The sequence below is a fragment of the Morus notabilis genome, unplaced genomic scaffold, assembly GCF_000414095.1.
Source record: "Morus notabilis unplaced genomic scaffold, ASM41409v2 Scaffold804, whole genome shotgun sequence".
NCBI classification, from domain to species: domain Eukaryota; kingdom Viridiplantae; phylum Streptophyta; class Magnoliopsida; order Rosales; family Moraceae; genus Morus; species Morus notabilis.
The window spans coordinates 246,364-262,248 of record NW_010361209.1 but is presented as its reverse complement, the minus strand read 5'-3'; the positions used below and the strand labels follow the sequence as shown (position 1 = coordinate 262,248).

The 15,885-nt window shown below is 35.3% G+C and overlaps 1 protein-coding gene across 2 annotated transcripts; it reads right to left on the bottom strand.

The window, feature by feature from the left end:
- Positions 1-2,522: 2,522 nt before the first annotated feature.
- On the bottom strand, positions 2,523-13,335 carry LOC112091745 (histone deacetylase 2). 2 transcript variants are annotated; one of them, XM_024166049.1, is made up of 13 exons: positions 12,925-13,335; positions 12,787-12,842; positions 12,544-12,661; positions 11,224-11,286; positions 10,673-10,741; positions 10,386-10,552; positions 10,196-10,260; positions 10,070-10,116; positions 4,858-4,902; positions 4,725-4,775; positions 3,044-3,130; positions 2,860-2,947; positions 2,523-2,793 (listed from the first exon to the last, which is right to left on the bottom strand). In XM_024166049.1, the coding sequence occupies exons 1-13, from the start codon at positions 13,246-13,248 to the stop codon at positions 2,693-2,695; spliced, it is 1,281 nt and encodes a 426-aa protein (XP_024021817.1). In that variant the 5' UTR covers positions 13,249-13,335; the 3' UTR covers positions 2,523-2,692. The 2 variants fall into 2 exon arrangements, with proteins under 2 accessions (XP_024021817.1, XP_024021818.1); XM_024166050.1 differs by lacking the exon at positions 11,224-11,286.
- Between the last annotated feature and the right edge of the window lie 2,550 nt (positions 13,336-15,885).

Genomic DNA, 15,885 nt, shown 5'->3' with positions numbered 1-15,885 from the left:
CCAATTAAAAAATAGAGAAAAGTATATAGTTTATTATGATTTTGTGTAAGTTTAATATTTATGTTATTCTAAAAAAATTAAGTGTCGTAGTGGTCTTTCGTTTTTTCTTTCTTTATTAATTTAACGGCACTTGTTTATTTTTTAATAGAGTGATATGAATAATATTTTTTTATCATTTTGAGTAGTATTTTTGGTTTTTTTTTCCTTGAAAAATATTCATTTTACGACGTTCCCTAATTTCTCCTTTATATTTTCTTCCTCATTTTTTCTTAAACTCAAAATTTGTTTCCAAATCAAAGGTTTTTAGTCTGAGCTTGGAGGTTTTGCTTCTCTAATGTTTATATTAAAAGCTACCCTGACCTTACCTTGCGTCTTCCTTTGTTGGCTAGATGCGTAGGTGAAGGTTTGCGCTTGGGTCCTTGACAAGTACTTTTCTTTTAGTTAGACCTAGGGCTAACCATAAATTCCAATGAAAAACCATGGTTTTGGCCCTAAGGCACCCCTCTCTTTCAAGAGGATTCGCACTTCTAAGTCCTCTTTGAATACCGGCTCATTCGCAAGCTATGTGTGAAAATTAAATTGGAAAGGTCTAACTTTGTTACCTTAGCCCGGAAAACACTTAGTTTCCTAGGCCTCCTTCTATCTTGATATTGAGCCATGCTCGTCACCCCTAATCGTGTTACGAATTCTGTTGCCACCATGTCAAGGCTGAAGCTATGAGTTCGAGCTTCATCAATCCTGACCAAGGATCTGATGAATTGGCAAAAAGAAAAAAAAAATTCTTATTAAGGTTCTTCCTCAGCTAATTATTTCCTCTTTTGGTGAAATGGTGGCGCTATAATAAATTCAGAGTACCTTAACTTGGGGTTGTCATACAAAGCTAGTCACCTTAACCAATCATACTCATTCCACTTAGCTAGTCACCTTAAATATTACCTTTAAAAATTTTAAAATTTTACATTTAAACTCTCACTGAAATAATATATGTCTTCACTAAAATAAATATATTTTCTTATATGCCACCATTAAGATAATTTGTTAAAAAAATTTAGTGTACACTCCCACTAAAGTAAAAAGCTGGCTCCGCCACTATATACAACCGTTAATATTTGTTTCAATTGAATAAAATTACCATTTCTAATCAGAATAAAACGCTCATTTTAATGTTGATATGTTTAGCATAACTCCAAAAAAAAAAAAAAAAAAAAAAAATCTCATCTGTGTTGATTGGCGGTTTTAACGAATTGGTAAGAAGCTTGTTTTTTTTACAGAAGATTGTTAAGAAGTTGTACTTCGAGAGAGGCAAAGAGCTCAGATCCCGTGTATGGTGCACTGGCATGCCATCACTATCTCTTTTAATGTCCCTATATTAAGCATTGTTGTTAAGAGACAAACACCATCTATAATTTTAATAAAAAAAAATTATAAAAGCCAATGTTTTTTTATATCGTTTTTTTTTTATTAAAGCTATGTCCTTGTTTTATTATAGCACTAATAAAAAAGGAAATATGTTATAAATAACACAAGATTTGTTATTTTTTTAATGTTGACTGTCATATCTAATTTGTGTAGTTTGAATGGTTACTCAAATATTTATATATTAATAGATATTATTATTTTAGTCACCAGATATTAATCCGATAGTCGTAATAAATTGAATAGTTTACTAAGAAAATTAACGACAATTAATAAAATTAAATTCTGATCACGACACGTCATCAAATTTATATATTTAAAGGTGACACTAAAAAAATGTAACCATGAAAAACTCGTCCCATAACTAATATCTATAACTATCACATATAACTATTATAATTACCCATATAAAACAAACTATCGTAGTTATTGCTAATTACTAGCAAAACTAGAGAGTGACACAAAAGAAACTGAACAGATCGAAACCAATCCCTAATGAAATATTAAGGATAATTTTCATATTTACCTCATGAACTATATATCATTTATGTCATTTTATCCCCTGAGTTTTAAAATGCACCAATCCATCCCCTCAAACTTTGCTATGTTAGCAAAAAAACCTCCTTCCATCCAACTTCTGTTAGTTTTAACTATTTTTTTATTGACTTGACCATAATATAATCAGCTAAAAGAGGGTAAAAGAGTCACTTTACATTGGTTGGTTATTAATTGTAGCGGGAAATGAAAAACCCCTAAAAAGATTCACTAAAAATTAAAGATCAAACAATAGTCTCTCTCAAGGACTAAAAATTACGATTTTATGGTAACAAACAGCTTTAATACTGCGTGGGACCAAATCAATACGGAACTGATGTAGGAATTTCTATCCTTTTAATGTCGTTTTCAGCTTAAGGGAATAATAATAATAATAATAATAATAATAATAATAATAATAATAATAATAATAACAATAATAATAATAATAATAAAAGAATTTTGGTACATGTCCCATAACTTTGTAATCCTTTGAGACGTCAATCAACTACCAATGTTCGATGAAATTTAACAAGACCAACACGAAATTTGACAGTTTTATGACATTCCAACTATAGCATTTACCTTTCAAAAAAAAAAAAAAAGTGTAGCACCTACCAATATACATCCCATTTAGAAAGAAACAGAAATATAACACGTGTCTTCTACCAAAAAAGAAAAAAAAACAAAGAAGAAGAAAAGAAAGAAAAGATTTTCTGCACATCTACAAAGAGTGACAACACTATGCAGCAGTTGGATTTTTACTTGTATCTATCAGACACTTTTTAGACAGATTGGTTATCGAATCTGCTATAACTCCGGCGCTGGACTTCATATACCCGCCTGAAAAGCCAAAAGTCATCGTATAAATTTCCAAAGTAGAGAGAGAGAGAGAGAGAGAGAGAGCACCTGATGTGAGCATGACAATAGGAATGTTCCTCACACGGGCAAACCTGAAAACTTTCTCATCTCTAGTGGTTATCCCATCAGGACTAATCTGCATAAGTAAGCCAAGTGTGGCCTAATTCTTATCTTTAACATAAAGAGAGAAATGAAAATAATGGAACAGATTGAAGGAGTCTTGTAGATTTACCCTCAACATTCCCAGTGGATCTCCATCTAGGATATCAGTTCCGGCATTATAGACTACCAACTCTGGATCAAACGTATCCGCCGCCACCTAATGAATGGAGGAGAAAAAAAAAATCTTAAAGTCTTAAAATAAGATTCCGTTCATTTATTTGAGTTTTATTACAGTAAAAAGCTCTTAGAAATATTCACACCTAACTTTTTTGCTACAGTAAAAAGTTCTCACATAAAATCACATCTCAACTCGAATTAAAACTCAAATCAGCAAACTAAATGAGCCTTAAATATATACAATTCCCTCAACCAACAAACCAACAAAAAAAATCCAATTTACAAAAAGTTTTGTAGCTATAACGAGCAAACGCCAAATGATAAACAGCATAGTTGTGTTCCGAGATAACTATTGGTGAAAATAGCAACAAAATGCAGTTGTATTATTAACCTAATTGTAAGAAGTACAAAAAACTGAAAAGTCAAATATTTTATAGAGATATAGTAAAAAGTATTAGAAAAGTTATTTTTCATTGAGAAACCTCCATACTATGTAGAAAAACGACAATTACATAAACGAAAACAATTTCAGAAACGACGATAAACGTCATCAATTAACATATAATGACACCTAGCTCAAACCACAATAACAAAAAAATAGACGACCGAGTTATCAAAAAGCGACCACAATTTAGAGAGCAGACATTGGATACATGGCATAGACTTTCAAACGAAAGTAACTGCAGATGACGAAAGTCACGAAAATGACCAAATTTCATAACATGACAAACAACTAATTAAACAAGAAATCCTTTGGTTTCATAAACCAATAACAATTTACAGAACGATAGATCTCATAAATAGGGACATTATTGACCAAAAACGACAATGAGTTTATTCATGACAATTCAATAAACGACAACAAGAAAACATAAAGAGAAAAACTACAAGAGTCGGAAAGAAAAGATAAGAACATTACAAACAATACAAATAACCCAAAAACATAAAAAATCCATTACGGTTTATTACACACCGCAAACTACTACATAATAAGAAAAAGTCTCTAGAAATGACGACTTTTACTTTCAAAAAAAGAAACGACAACTTTTTGAATGACAACGTTTTCGAAACAACATCGACTAACAAATGGCAAGAATTGAATAAACAATACGGCTACGGACCTAAAAGTGACAGCATATATATATATATCAAACGACATATCATTCACACGACACAAGTTTCAAAGAACAACAATATTTATAAACTTAACCAACAGATTTGGTATCCAAAAAGTTATAAAAAATAACTATTCTAACGCCAATATCATGCACACTACAAAATTTTCAAAAAATGACAATAATATTTATAAACAGCATTAACCAACAGATTAGGTATCCAAAAAGTTCTAGATTTACGAAAATAATTCTTCTATACTTTTACTAGTTTAAGCAACTTAATTAAGAAAATTTCTCCTAAACTGGTGAAAGTGTAGGAAAGAGAAAAGAAGGGGCACAAGGAAAGTGAGGCAGAAAATCAAACAAGAAGTTCATATTTAGAAGGGGAAGCAAATTCAATCCCAAAGGGCAAGTTGATAAATGGTAAGCATACACGGGAAATGGCAGCAAATGATATGCAAGAAATCAAGGAACAAAAGGTTAGGCATGTTGAATCCAAAATTAGGAATAATAGTATACCTCAAGTGCTTCATCTAACTTTTTTAAGTACTCATCTGTTGCAGTGCCACTCTGTTTCAGGAAAAGAGAAACTTTATTGCTTTGAAAGGAATATACAATTACGATCCACTTAAAGAATGAGATAATAACTCACTGGTACTTCAACCTTCTGATCTATATATCTCCTTGCCTCATAATCCTAAACAACACATTAGGAACGCAGAAAACAAGTTTTATCAGAAATGTTTAACTGCATATAAATCTTAAACAAGAGACTCATAAGAGATTAGTAATTAAAGCCGTATAAAAACCCGCATAGAGAAGCAAGGTGTTACGAGCATAAGTAATCATGAAGGGTTTCCAGAGAACCGGAATAGGGTTTTGAGGAAGAATATTATTCTTATTCTCATAAAAATCATACTATACAGCCAAATATTTATACACAGCCTAGGGGATAACCACAGCCGGTTGTATCCCTTGATTCTAGCAGCCTAGGTAACAAAATCAGGAAACTACATATCTAGTAAATCAGAAAAATCGGGAAACTAATCAAATCTCTTATAAATAAGGAAACTAACAGCTATACAATCTTTTTCCTATTTACACCAGATTTCCACACTCCCCCTCAAGCTGGAGAATGTATGTCAATCATTCCCAGCTTGGATAGAAGAATGTCAAATTGTGTTCTTGTAATGGCTTTGGTGAATATGTCTGCCGTCTGCTGTCGTGTGGGCGTGTAGACAACTTCAACAATTCCATCCTCTGTCTTTTCTTTGATAAAATGACGGTCTATTTCCACATGCTTGGTGCGATCATGAAGGACTGGATTTTTCGAAATGCTGATGGCTGCCTGATTGTCACACAATAGTTCCATAGGAGTCTTTATTGGAAGTTGTAGTTCCTCTAGGAGTCTTCTTAGCCACATTCCTCCACAAATTCCGTGAGCTAGGGCCCGGAACTCAGCTTCAGCACTACTCCGTGCAACTACTGATTGCTTTTTACTCCTCTAACTGGCCAAATTTCCCCACACCAAGGAACAATACCCAGATGTCGATCGTCTATCAGTCAAAGACCCTGCCCAATTTGCATCTAACAGAATCTCTATGCCCCTGTTGGTTCCTTTCTTGAAGGATAGACCTTTGCCGGGAGACATATTTAAGTACCTCAAAATCTTGTACACTGCTTCTTGATGTTCTTCGTTCAGACTATTCATGAACAGACTAACTGTGCTGACAACAAAGCTAATGTCTGGTCTTGTGTGAGACAAGTAGATCAATTTTTCCACTAATCTTTGATATATTCCTTTATCTACTGGACCTGAGTCTCTTTTAGTTCTAATTATGTTGAATGGATCCATGGGAGTTTCTGAAGGTTTGCAGCCAAGCATACCTGTTTCCTTTAGTAAGTCCAGTGTATATTTCCTCTGTGAGACTGAGATTCCTTTACTAGACCGTGCTACCTACATTCCAAGAAAGTACCTTAGGGCTCCAAGATCTTTAATTTCAAATTCTTGACTTAGAACCCCTTTTAGCCGAGTAATCTCTACTTCATTATCTCTTGTGACAATTATGTCATCAACATATACAATAAGGATTGTGATCTTACCATCTGGAGTTCTCTTGATGAACAAAGTGTGATCAGATTGTCCCTACAAATACCCCTGATTCTTAACTATCTTGGTGAACCTATCAAACTAAGCTCTTGGAGATTGCTTGAGACCATATAGTGACTTTCGAAGTCTGCAGACATGTTTACCACCACTTGGCTGCTTAAGATCTGGTGTGATCTCCATATATACTTCCTCTTCCAAATTACCATTGAGAAATGCATTTTTAACATCAAATTGATGCAACTCCTAGTCAAGGTTGACGGCTAAAGAAAGTAGAACTCGAATGGTATTCATCTTTGCAACTAGTGCGAAGGTTTCCTGATAGTCGATCCCATAGGTTTGTGTGAAACCCTCTGCCACAAGTCTTACCTTGTACCTGTCAATGCTTCCATATGCTTTGTATTTAACATTGAAAACCCACTTACATCCTACAGCATGTTTTCCCTGAGGGAGTTGAATGAGTTCCCACGTGCCATTCTTTTGCAAGGCTCTTAGCTCTTCGTTCATTGCTTTTCTCCATTCTAGATGTAGTAGTGTCTCTTGGATGTCTCTTAGCGTCTGGATGCTATCTAGATTGGGGGTAAAGGCCCTGTAACTCGGAGATAACTTCTCATATGACACAAAGTATGAGATAGGATGTTGAGTGGATGATCTAATCCCTTTCCTTTGAGCAATTGGCTTGTTAAGATCATCAGCCAAACATAAATCATTAGAAGAGGAACAGGGTTCAGTGTTACCTTGTATCACTTCGTTGGGAGTTGAACTCGGATTGTCTGCTTGGCAAAGCGTAGGAGTCTCAGGATGCTCTGCTAGTTTAGGGGTCTTCTTATGTCTGGTGTAGACTAGGAGTTCCTTGTCAGCTACGAGTTTAGGAGGAAGATCACTCACATGTTCTTTCTCAGGTTCTTCACACATCATACTATCCCAAAACTGATATTCTTCTTGTAACTTCTCCCCCTGAATAAAGGTTTTGGAATAGTATGGGACATTCTCCATGAAAGTCACATCCATAGTGTTATATGTTTTCCTAGTAGATGGGCAATATCACTTGTAACCTTTCTGATGAGGTGAGTACCCTAGGAACAAACACTTGACTGACTTGGGATCAAGTTTGCTTCTTTGATGAGACGGAATATGAATGTAGGCTGAACACCCAAACACTTTGAGAGGTATAGTATTCACTACCCTGCTTTGTGGGAAGAGTTTATGAAGAACTTGACATGGTGTATCAAATTTCAAGATTCGAGATGGCATCCTATTAATCAGATAAGTGGCAGTTAAAACCACTTCCCCCAAAAATGTTTTGGTACATTACTAGCAAACATGATGGATCGAGCTCCTCAAGAAGGTGTGTTCTTCCTTTCTGCTATTCTATTTTGTTGGGGTGTATCTGTACAAAAACTCTGATGGATAATACCGTTCTCGAGAAGATAGGGTCCTAGGATTAAATTGAAATATTCCCTATCATTGTTGGTTCTAAAAACTTGGACTATGGCTTGAAACTGGTTTTTAATCATAGAATGGAATGTTCTAAACAAAGGTCCCGCCTCTGATTTTTCTTTCATAAGGAACACCCAGGTGGCTCGAGTGTGATTATCGATAAAGGATACAAACCATCTTGCACCAGTTATATTTGGAATCCGAGATGGTCCCCAAATATCACTGTGTATGACTGAAAAAAAGATGAGAGGGTTTGTATCCCTGAAGAGGATAAGTACTACGACAATGTTTCAAAAATTGACGGACTTCACATTGGAAAAATCTTGGATTTTTATTGATAAACAATGAAGGAAACATTTTTTCTAAGTACAAGAAATTTGGATGTCCTAAACAAAAGTGCAAGTTAATTTTGGAACCAAAAGGACTGATTGAAGAGTTAACGTATCGGAGATGACCACTTTTCCAACTACGTTACTAAGAAAAGTGATCCATCAGCAGCCCGGACTTTATAATCTTTAAGACATGGGTAACATTCTTGAAATAATGATGCATCACTAGTCATGTGGTTTGAGGCTCCTGAATCAACAATCCAGCCTGTTGAATCCTCTGTTTTGACATGATGAGTGGCTGGAAAAATACCTTTATATGCAGTGGATCCCATGGAGACAGTTGGGGCAAGATTTGAACTTTGGTTGAACATTTTCTGTAGCCATTCAATTTGCTCCTTGCTGAAGAGACTAGGTTCTGAGCTTGATGGATTTTCTTTGTCTTTGGGGCAACAACAAAACTCCGAGCTTCTCTTTCTCGATTCGGCTTCCAATCAGCGAGTTTACCATGGATTTTCCAACAGGTTTCTCGCGTATGTCCTGTTTTCCGACAGTGATCACACCATGGCCAAGTCTTCTTCTGCTTTGTGTCATGAGCTATATGAGTTCCCCTTGCCGCAAGGGCTGAGCTTTTAGTTCCTGAGGGTAGTGGATTTCCTAGCATGAGTTTCTTCCTACTTTCCTCTCTCCTGACCTCCGAGAATGCCTCTCGAATGGATGGAAGTGGCTTGGTTCCAAGAATTATCCCCCTTACTTAGTCCAGGGATTTGTCTAGCCCTAGTAGAAACTTGAAAACTCCTTTTCTATAATTTTCTTATAGAGGTTTGCATCTCCAGGACATTCCCAAGCTGGACTATCAAACATATCCAATTGTCGCCAATAACATGTTAGACAATTATAGTATTGAGTCACAATTAACTCACCCTGCCTTTGGTCATGAAGTGCTCCCTTAATCTCAAATAATTCGGCAGTGTTCTTGTTGTCTGAGTAGGTCTCTTGAGCCGCCATCCATATTTCGTGAGCAGTGTCATAGAACAAAAAATTCTGTCCAATTTCTACATCTGTGGTATTGACTAACCAAGACATGACCATATTGTTTTCTACTTTCCAGATTTTATACTTAGGGTCATTCGGTTTTGGTGAAACAGCCACTCCCGTGAGGTAATCATCTTTCCCTTTACCTGAGATGAACATCATTACAGACTTGGCCCATTGAAGATAATTCTGACCATTCAACTTGTGTTGAGTGATGAGAAGAATTTAGCCCTCTGATCTGCCAGCATTCAAGCAATCCTGACCAGCCGAGGTTCCTGGGGTACTGTTTGTTTATGATGCCATGAGGTGGATTTAGGGTATTGCGGTGATGACTATAACAGAGATAGGGCTGTGGCTTGAACAAAAAAAGAGAAAGAAATCTCCTAAAAACCGGATCAACAACCACGCTCTGATACCATGAAGGGTTTTCAGAGAACCAGAATAGAATTTTGAGGAAGAATATTATTCTTATTCTCATAAAAATCATACAATATAGCCAAATATTTATACACAGCCTAGGGGATAACCACAGCCAGTTGTATCCCTTGATTCTAGCAGCCTAGGTAACAAAATCAGGAAACTACTTATCTAGTAAATCAGAAAAATCGGGAAACTAATCAAATCTCCTATAAATAAGGAAACTAACAGATGTGCAGTCTTTCCTATTTACACCGAATTTCCACAAATCAAAATAAAAGGGTAGATGTAGGGTCATTCAAGGGAGCCTTGACCTCGGTTTTTGAGGATCTAAACCTCCCAAAGACACCAAAATATCAAATAATTCATGCATAACTTCTACAATTAACTATGGACTATTTTCAAATAAATCAAATCTAAAAAATTCAAATGCATAATTTATTGAAATAAAAATTTCAAAATTGTAAGAGGCAATAATAGAATGGGAAAACAAAGCCGTAAAGAACTTGTGAACAAATTTTAGGGGGAAGGCAACTTACTAATGGATATATCCCAGGGTTGAACATGTCCAGAATATAGACTCGACCTGATAATACTAAAAGTTATTTTGGTTCCAAAAGAGAATCGATTGAAGCCACTACTTAAAATAACAGAAGTACACCTACTGTCATTGGCAAAATCTGTTTCATGGCCATTGCCTTGATGTGCATCAAGATCAATAATCATCACCCTGTGAGGTTTGCAAATGGTAAGGACCAAGTCCATGCTTGAAAGGATATCTTTCAATTGAGATTTAGAATCCTATTATAATAGTAAGGACTGCAAATATGACTTCTGTGGTGCAATTGTTACTACCTTGATATGTTTAATCGAACAAAGGCAAAGTGTATGCAAAGAGAAATGTCTGCATAAGTACAAAATCCACCTCCTTTATTCCCAGAACAATGATGAAACCCTCCTCCGACATTGATGGCCCACCCTCGCTCTTTCGCAAGCTTTGCAGCCAAAATAGTCCCCCCAACCTGCAGTAGAATATGACTAGAGTAGCTCCCCTTTTCTCTTTTTGGTAAAAGATAGCGTAAGAAAGAAAATTCAAACACTAAAACAGGTTTACATAAAACCAAGGATGGATGATATGATACTTGGTTGCGGAATGGGCGAAGAACTTTCTGCTGCACTAGGCAATTGGGAAATAGCGCTACAGGAGGTACCTACAGCACAGGACTTCAAAATGGTAAACAATGCTTGAGACATGACAACCAAATCTCAGCCCAATCCAATAAACGTGAACTAATAAACATCTGGGTGTAAATTATGTTGGATGCCATTATTAAAGTCTAGTTATTTACCTGTACCACTTTTATGTATAACTTTGGCCTAAATTTTTCCACCGCAAAGTGGCATATTTGAACACTAACTCTCTAAAAGTGGTGTCCTCTAACACTACAATCGAGAATATGTGGATGTCCCATAAAATCAAATTGATCACTCCCTACTGACAGAAATACCATTTTCTTTCCTCAGCCTCCAGTATAATAATTTTAGTTTTTGAGGCATAGGGACAACACCTCATTATGGAATCATGCCAAGTCAATAAGGCCACAAATAAAAGCAATATATAGTCTATGTATATAACTATTATGTCCAAAAAGAAGAACTATTAAACACAAGAATGAAGCAAGTGCATTGTTACCTCAATTATCATTGCAACATTTACACTGCTCTTCAAACTACTCAAGTACGTTTCTGAATGGACCTGTTTATAGGTCACAAATAAGTATACACAAATAATAGGACTCTCATTTCAAGAACTTGACACCACTTTGCTTATCTCGACCAGTTAAAATATAGGTCACAAATAAGTATACACAGATAATAGGAATCTCATTTCAAGAACTTGACACCACTTTGCTTATTTCTGTTAGTTTTTCAATCCATCCCAAAAGCTTAAGCTGTTAGAAGGTGGGCCAACAACAGTTTTATACTTTAACACTCCCTCTCACGTGTGGACAGGACAATGGGCAATCGTGTGGGTAAATTAATTGAAAAGCCCAACACGTGAATATTTAAGCCCGATATATATTAAAGACCCAACACATGATGACAATTTAAATGGGGATAAGGAGTGCAGTTATAGGAGTTTGAACTTAGGACCTCCCGTTCTGATACCATGTTAGTTTACCAATCCATCCCAAAAGCTTAAGCTGTTAGGAGGTGGGCCAACAATAGTTTTATACTTTAACAATCTCAACCAGTTAAAAAGATTCTCAAATAAGGGTTCGAATGATAGTAATTTGCAGACACAAAATCAGCTTAGGTCCAGGAAGATAGCTGTCCCCAGGCGTAAGACTCCTTATACTTTTACTCCCAACAAAATTGTTCTTCATAATTTTTCTTTTAGTTTGCCTCTCCCAAAGATTTTCAATTGCAATATGTACACAAACTTTTTAAAAAAAAAAAATTCAATTACAACCCAAGTTTTGACTTTAAGTATACTTAGGCCTCGTTCGTTTCGCTGATTCGAGTTGAGATGTGATTTTATGTGAGAGCTTTTTACTGTAGTAAAAAAGTTAGATGTGACTGTTTCTGAGAGCTTTTTACTGTAGTAAAACTCGAATTCTAAGCTCGAATCAGTGAAGTGAACGGGGCCTTATATTTTAAACTTATAGCCTCAGATAAATAAAAATCAACTATACTACTCCATAAACTCATAACCCTTTGACTGTCGACCTAAAAAGAAAAGAATTGAACTCTATTGCAAGCTTGAGGGTATGCTCATTTACAATTAAGTCATAAATTAAGTTGTGTACGTGAGATAAAAACACTGTAGTAAAAAAAATTGATTTTAACTTAGAGTTATAAAATGAATAAGGCCTAATTCATTTGCAAGAAAAGATGAAAGATACTAGTAACTAAATAAAGAAAAAAGATTGTTGCATTCTAATTTGAGTTCGAAACTTTGGTATAATAGATGTCAAATATGTGCATCCAAATAAGAAAATGCTGGGCATACCACAAGGAGATCATCCTTTGAAGCTTCCAAAGGCTCTACAATACAATTTTTGTCTAAAATGCCATCCTTGATTAGGAATCCACAAATACGTCCCCATTTAGCAGAATCAAATGGATGCCTAACATCAAATCACAAACGACACTAAAACTTCAGCTTGATAGAGAGCACAGCAACGGAACTACTAAAAGAAATATTACAAAACTATATATGTTTCAAAATTTGAAAAAGAAATCGTGATCTTACAGCTTCTCTACGCCGAGAAACGCAATGTCGTATGTCGACGAGTAAATCACCGGCACCTAAATTAGTGAAAAATATCAGCTTTACCCCAAAACAAAAAATTCAGGCAAGTGCATGCAATTTTTACACAGAGATTTATACCTTGGATGTGGGAACATCGAAGTAGAGCTTGGTAGAGAGAATACGGTCTCGGCGAAACGATTCGGCGTCGTTTTCGGACGGCGAAGAAGCGGAAGAGGAGGACATGGGTCCGGAGCCAAACCAGAGAGAGAATTTGGTGGTAATGAAGCTCAGAGCCAAGAGAACGGTCGAATCAATGGAGATTCTGAGTCGACTCGGTGGAATTAGTTCGTGTATGACTCGGTAGTAGTTCATCGAGAGGTGGTTGTGGTTGTAAAGTACTTTCAACTCGCGGTGAGTCGACACAGTAGGGAACGGACGAGTCAAAGAAACTGGAATATCCATTATTATTCTGTTAAGAACGAAAATAAAGGACAAGCGCCGAGAGCCTCGTCGTGTACGGACTGAGTGATTGGACGGATGTTATTTGCGACAAGGATTAATCGGACGGTTCGTACAAGCTGAAGGAGATATTAGTGGTCGTCTTTTCGCGGGAGAGTAATCAACGCGCCAAAGATAGCGTGATCTCAAACAGTGTTATATGTACGTGGGGTCGTCACATTAAAATGATAAGGTGTCAGATTAGCAAAAGAAAACTGATGAGGTGTCACGAACTTAAGCCAACACTGTGTCACTCAGAACTACAAAAGAATGAAGGATAAGTCATATGTCGAGGTTTTATTATTATTATTATTATTTTTCCTTTCTTTTTTGCTGCTAGGATATCCGAGTTGATGGTGGGTTGTTGCGTTTTATTTTGGAGTGTACGCTGAATCTGTCAATTTATTCGATCCATATAATTCAATTCATTTTGTCGAATTGAATTGGATTAAAAAAATTTTTAATTAATAATAGATTGAGATTTTTTTTCAATTTACATTAATAAATTAGATTATAAATTAAATATTTTTCTCGCTAGTACGTAATATATACTATATATGTATTTATTTTTTTATATATTTTTAATAATATATAAGAGATTTTTTAATTATATCCATATATATTAGGTAATATTGACAAATACTCTTTAAAAGTGCATGAGTCAGAATTTTTACTCTTTATTCTTGATTCATAATTTTTTTAGTCAAATAATTACACTAAAAAAAGAGTATTTATTAAAAATAAAAGGTAAAAATTCAGACTCATGTACTCTCAAAAATAAATTCTCTATTTTTTTCATACATATTTAATTATATATGTATTATGCATTAGAAAAGAGAAATACCGAATGTTAGGTCTACGACTGGATACTGCACTTTCCTATTTTTAGGTGGAAGTCACGTGGAAGAGTAAAAAGCAAACAGTTGTCGCACGGTCGAATGCAGAAGCAGAGTATAGAGCAATGGCTTGTGAGCTTATTTGTCTTCAAACCTTACTAAGTGAGCTTGGAGTTGAGGTCTCTCATCCTATGATAATATTCTTTTAAAATGAAGCAGCAACTCACATTGCCTCTAATCTGGTTTTCCATGAGCGAACCCTGAAAGTCGCCTTAGAGCATTTTTCCTTGTCTTGACGGATGAGGCAAATCGAAATATAAGGCCCAAGCCCAACCTATTTTTTTTGTAGAACAAACCCTAATAATCATGCCGCCTCACCCTCTCTTCATTCTCTCCTACACTTCCTCATAGCATTCAACTTCGACTTTGTCTTACAATTCAACATTGCCTCAAGTTTGTGTTTAATTTTGTATTTAATTTTATGAGAATATAAAAATATAAGTCAATCCGCCAATCTGCATAATTTAATCCACAAATTAGAATTAGATTGGATTAGATTGGGAGTCTAACAGATCGGTAGCGGATTAAGATTTTTCCAATCCGCATAAACTGATTGGATTGCGGATTGACTTCTAATCCGCGTAATCCGATCCGTATACACCCGTAATTTTATTAAAGACTTCAGCTCAATTTGATACTCTAAGGGACTGGTTGAGTCCGTGTTTCGTCTAAAATTAGACTTCAACTCAATTTGACAATAAAAATTAAACATGTGATTTAAATTAAAAAAATAAAATATACATTCACAAATGCTAAGTAAGGATTTTGCGACTTGCGACTCCAGAGTAAATTTTGGTCACTCTTAGGGACTAGTGAGTCCAATAAAATGTGTTTCGTTCAAAATTATTTGACTTACTTAATATTTTAATTATTATCGGTAATATACTCAATATTATCGAAGTATATAAAAACTAAATGTTGTCGTTGATCATCGGAGTAATTTAGGGTACGTTTAGTTCGCTAATTTAAATTTTTAATTTGAATTGAAATGTGACCATTGACGTAAAGAAGTACGGCATACCACATTGAATAATGAGGAAGAAAATTCAAAAAATTTAGAAGTTTTAGCGTTGATGGCTCAGAATCGGCCCAATAAAAAATGGTCTCCTCAAAATCAACAATCAACATATGACAAATCATATTCGGCTAAGTTTCCAAATGTCCTCCAATCACACCTAGTGTAATAATTCAAAAATGAGAAAGAATCGCAATTGCTATTTACTAAATCTTCAACAGTCTACTAGTAATAGGCTATTACAACAAGACTTTGATCAAAGGTTCAAGCGTTGAGTGGTTATGTTTAGAAGGTTTTCGTCTACCAGTTTAGTATTTAATTCAGAGTGTCTGACATTACGCTTTTTATATATCCTTATTTATAGCACATTTGATTCAATTGGGGTGATGATGCCTTTGAGGAACGTATTTACTGGACATTTAATTTATAAATTCAGAATCATTCTCGATTTAAGTGTATTTTTTATGAGAAAAAATACTGTAATGAGTCACGAATCATGATTCGAACTATGACATTAATCCACCAACTACACGCACAGACCTTAAGACATTCTTGTCACGGTGATTCCTAACTAAATTCGTCCTTGTCGTCCATGAGATGCCAACAAGTGTTATGCCCCGTGCATAAGTGGCAAGCTTCCCCAACTAAGGTTGGCAAAAGGAGAAAAAGGGAGAAGACGAGAGAAGAGAT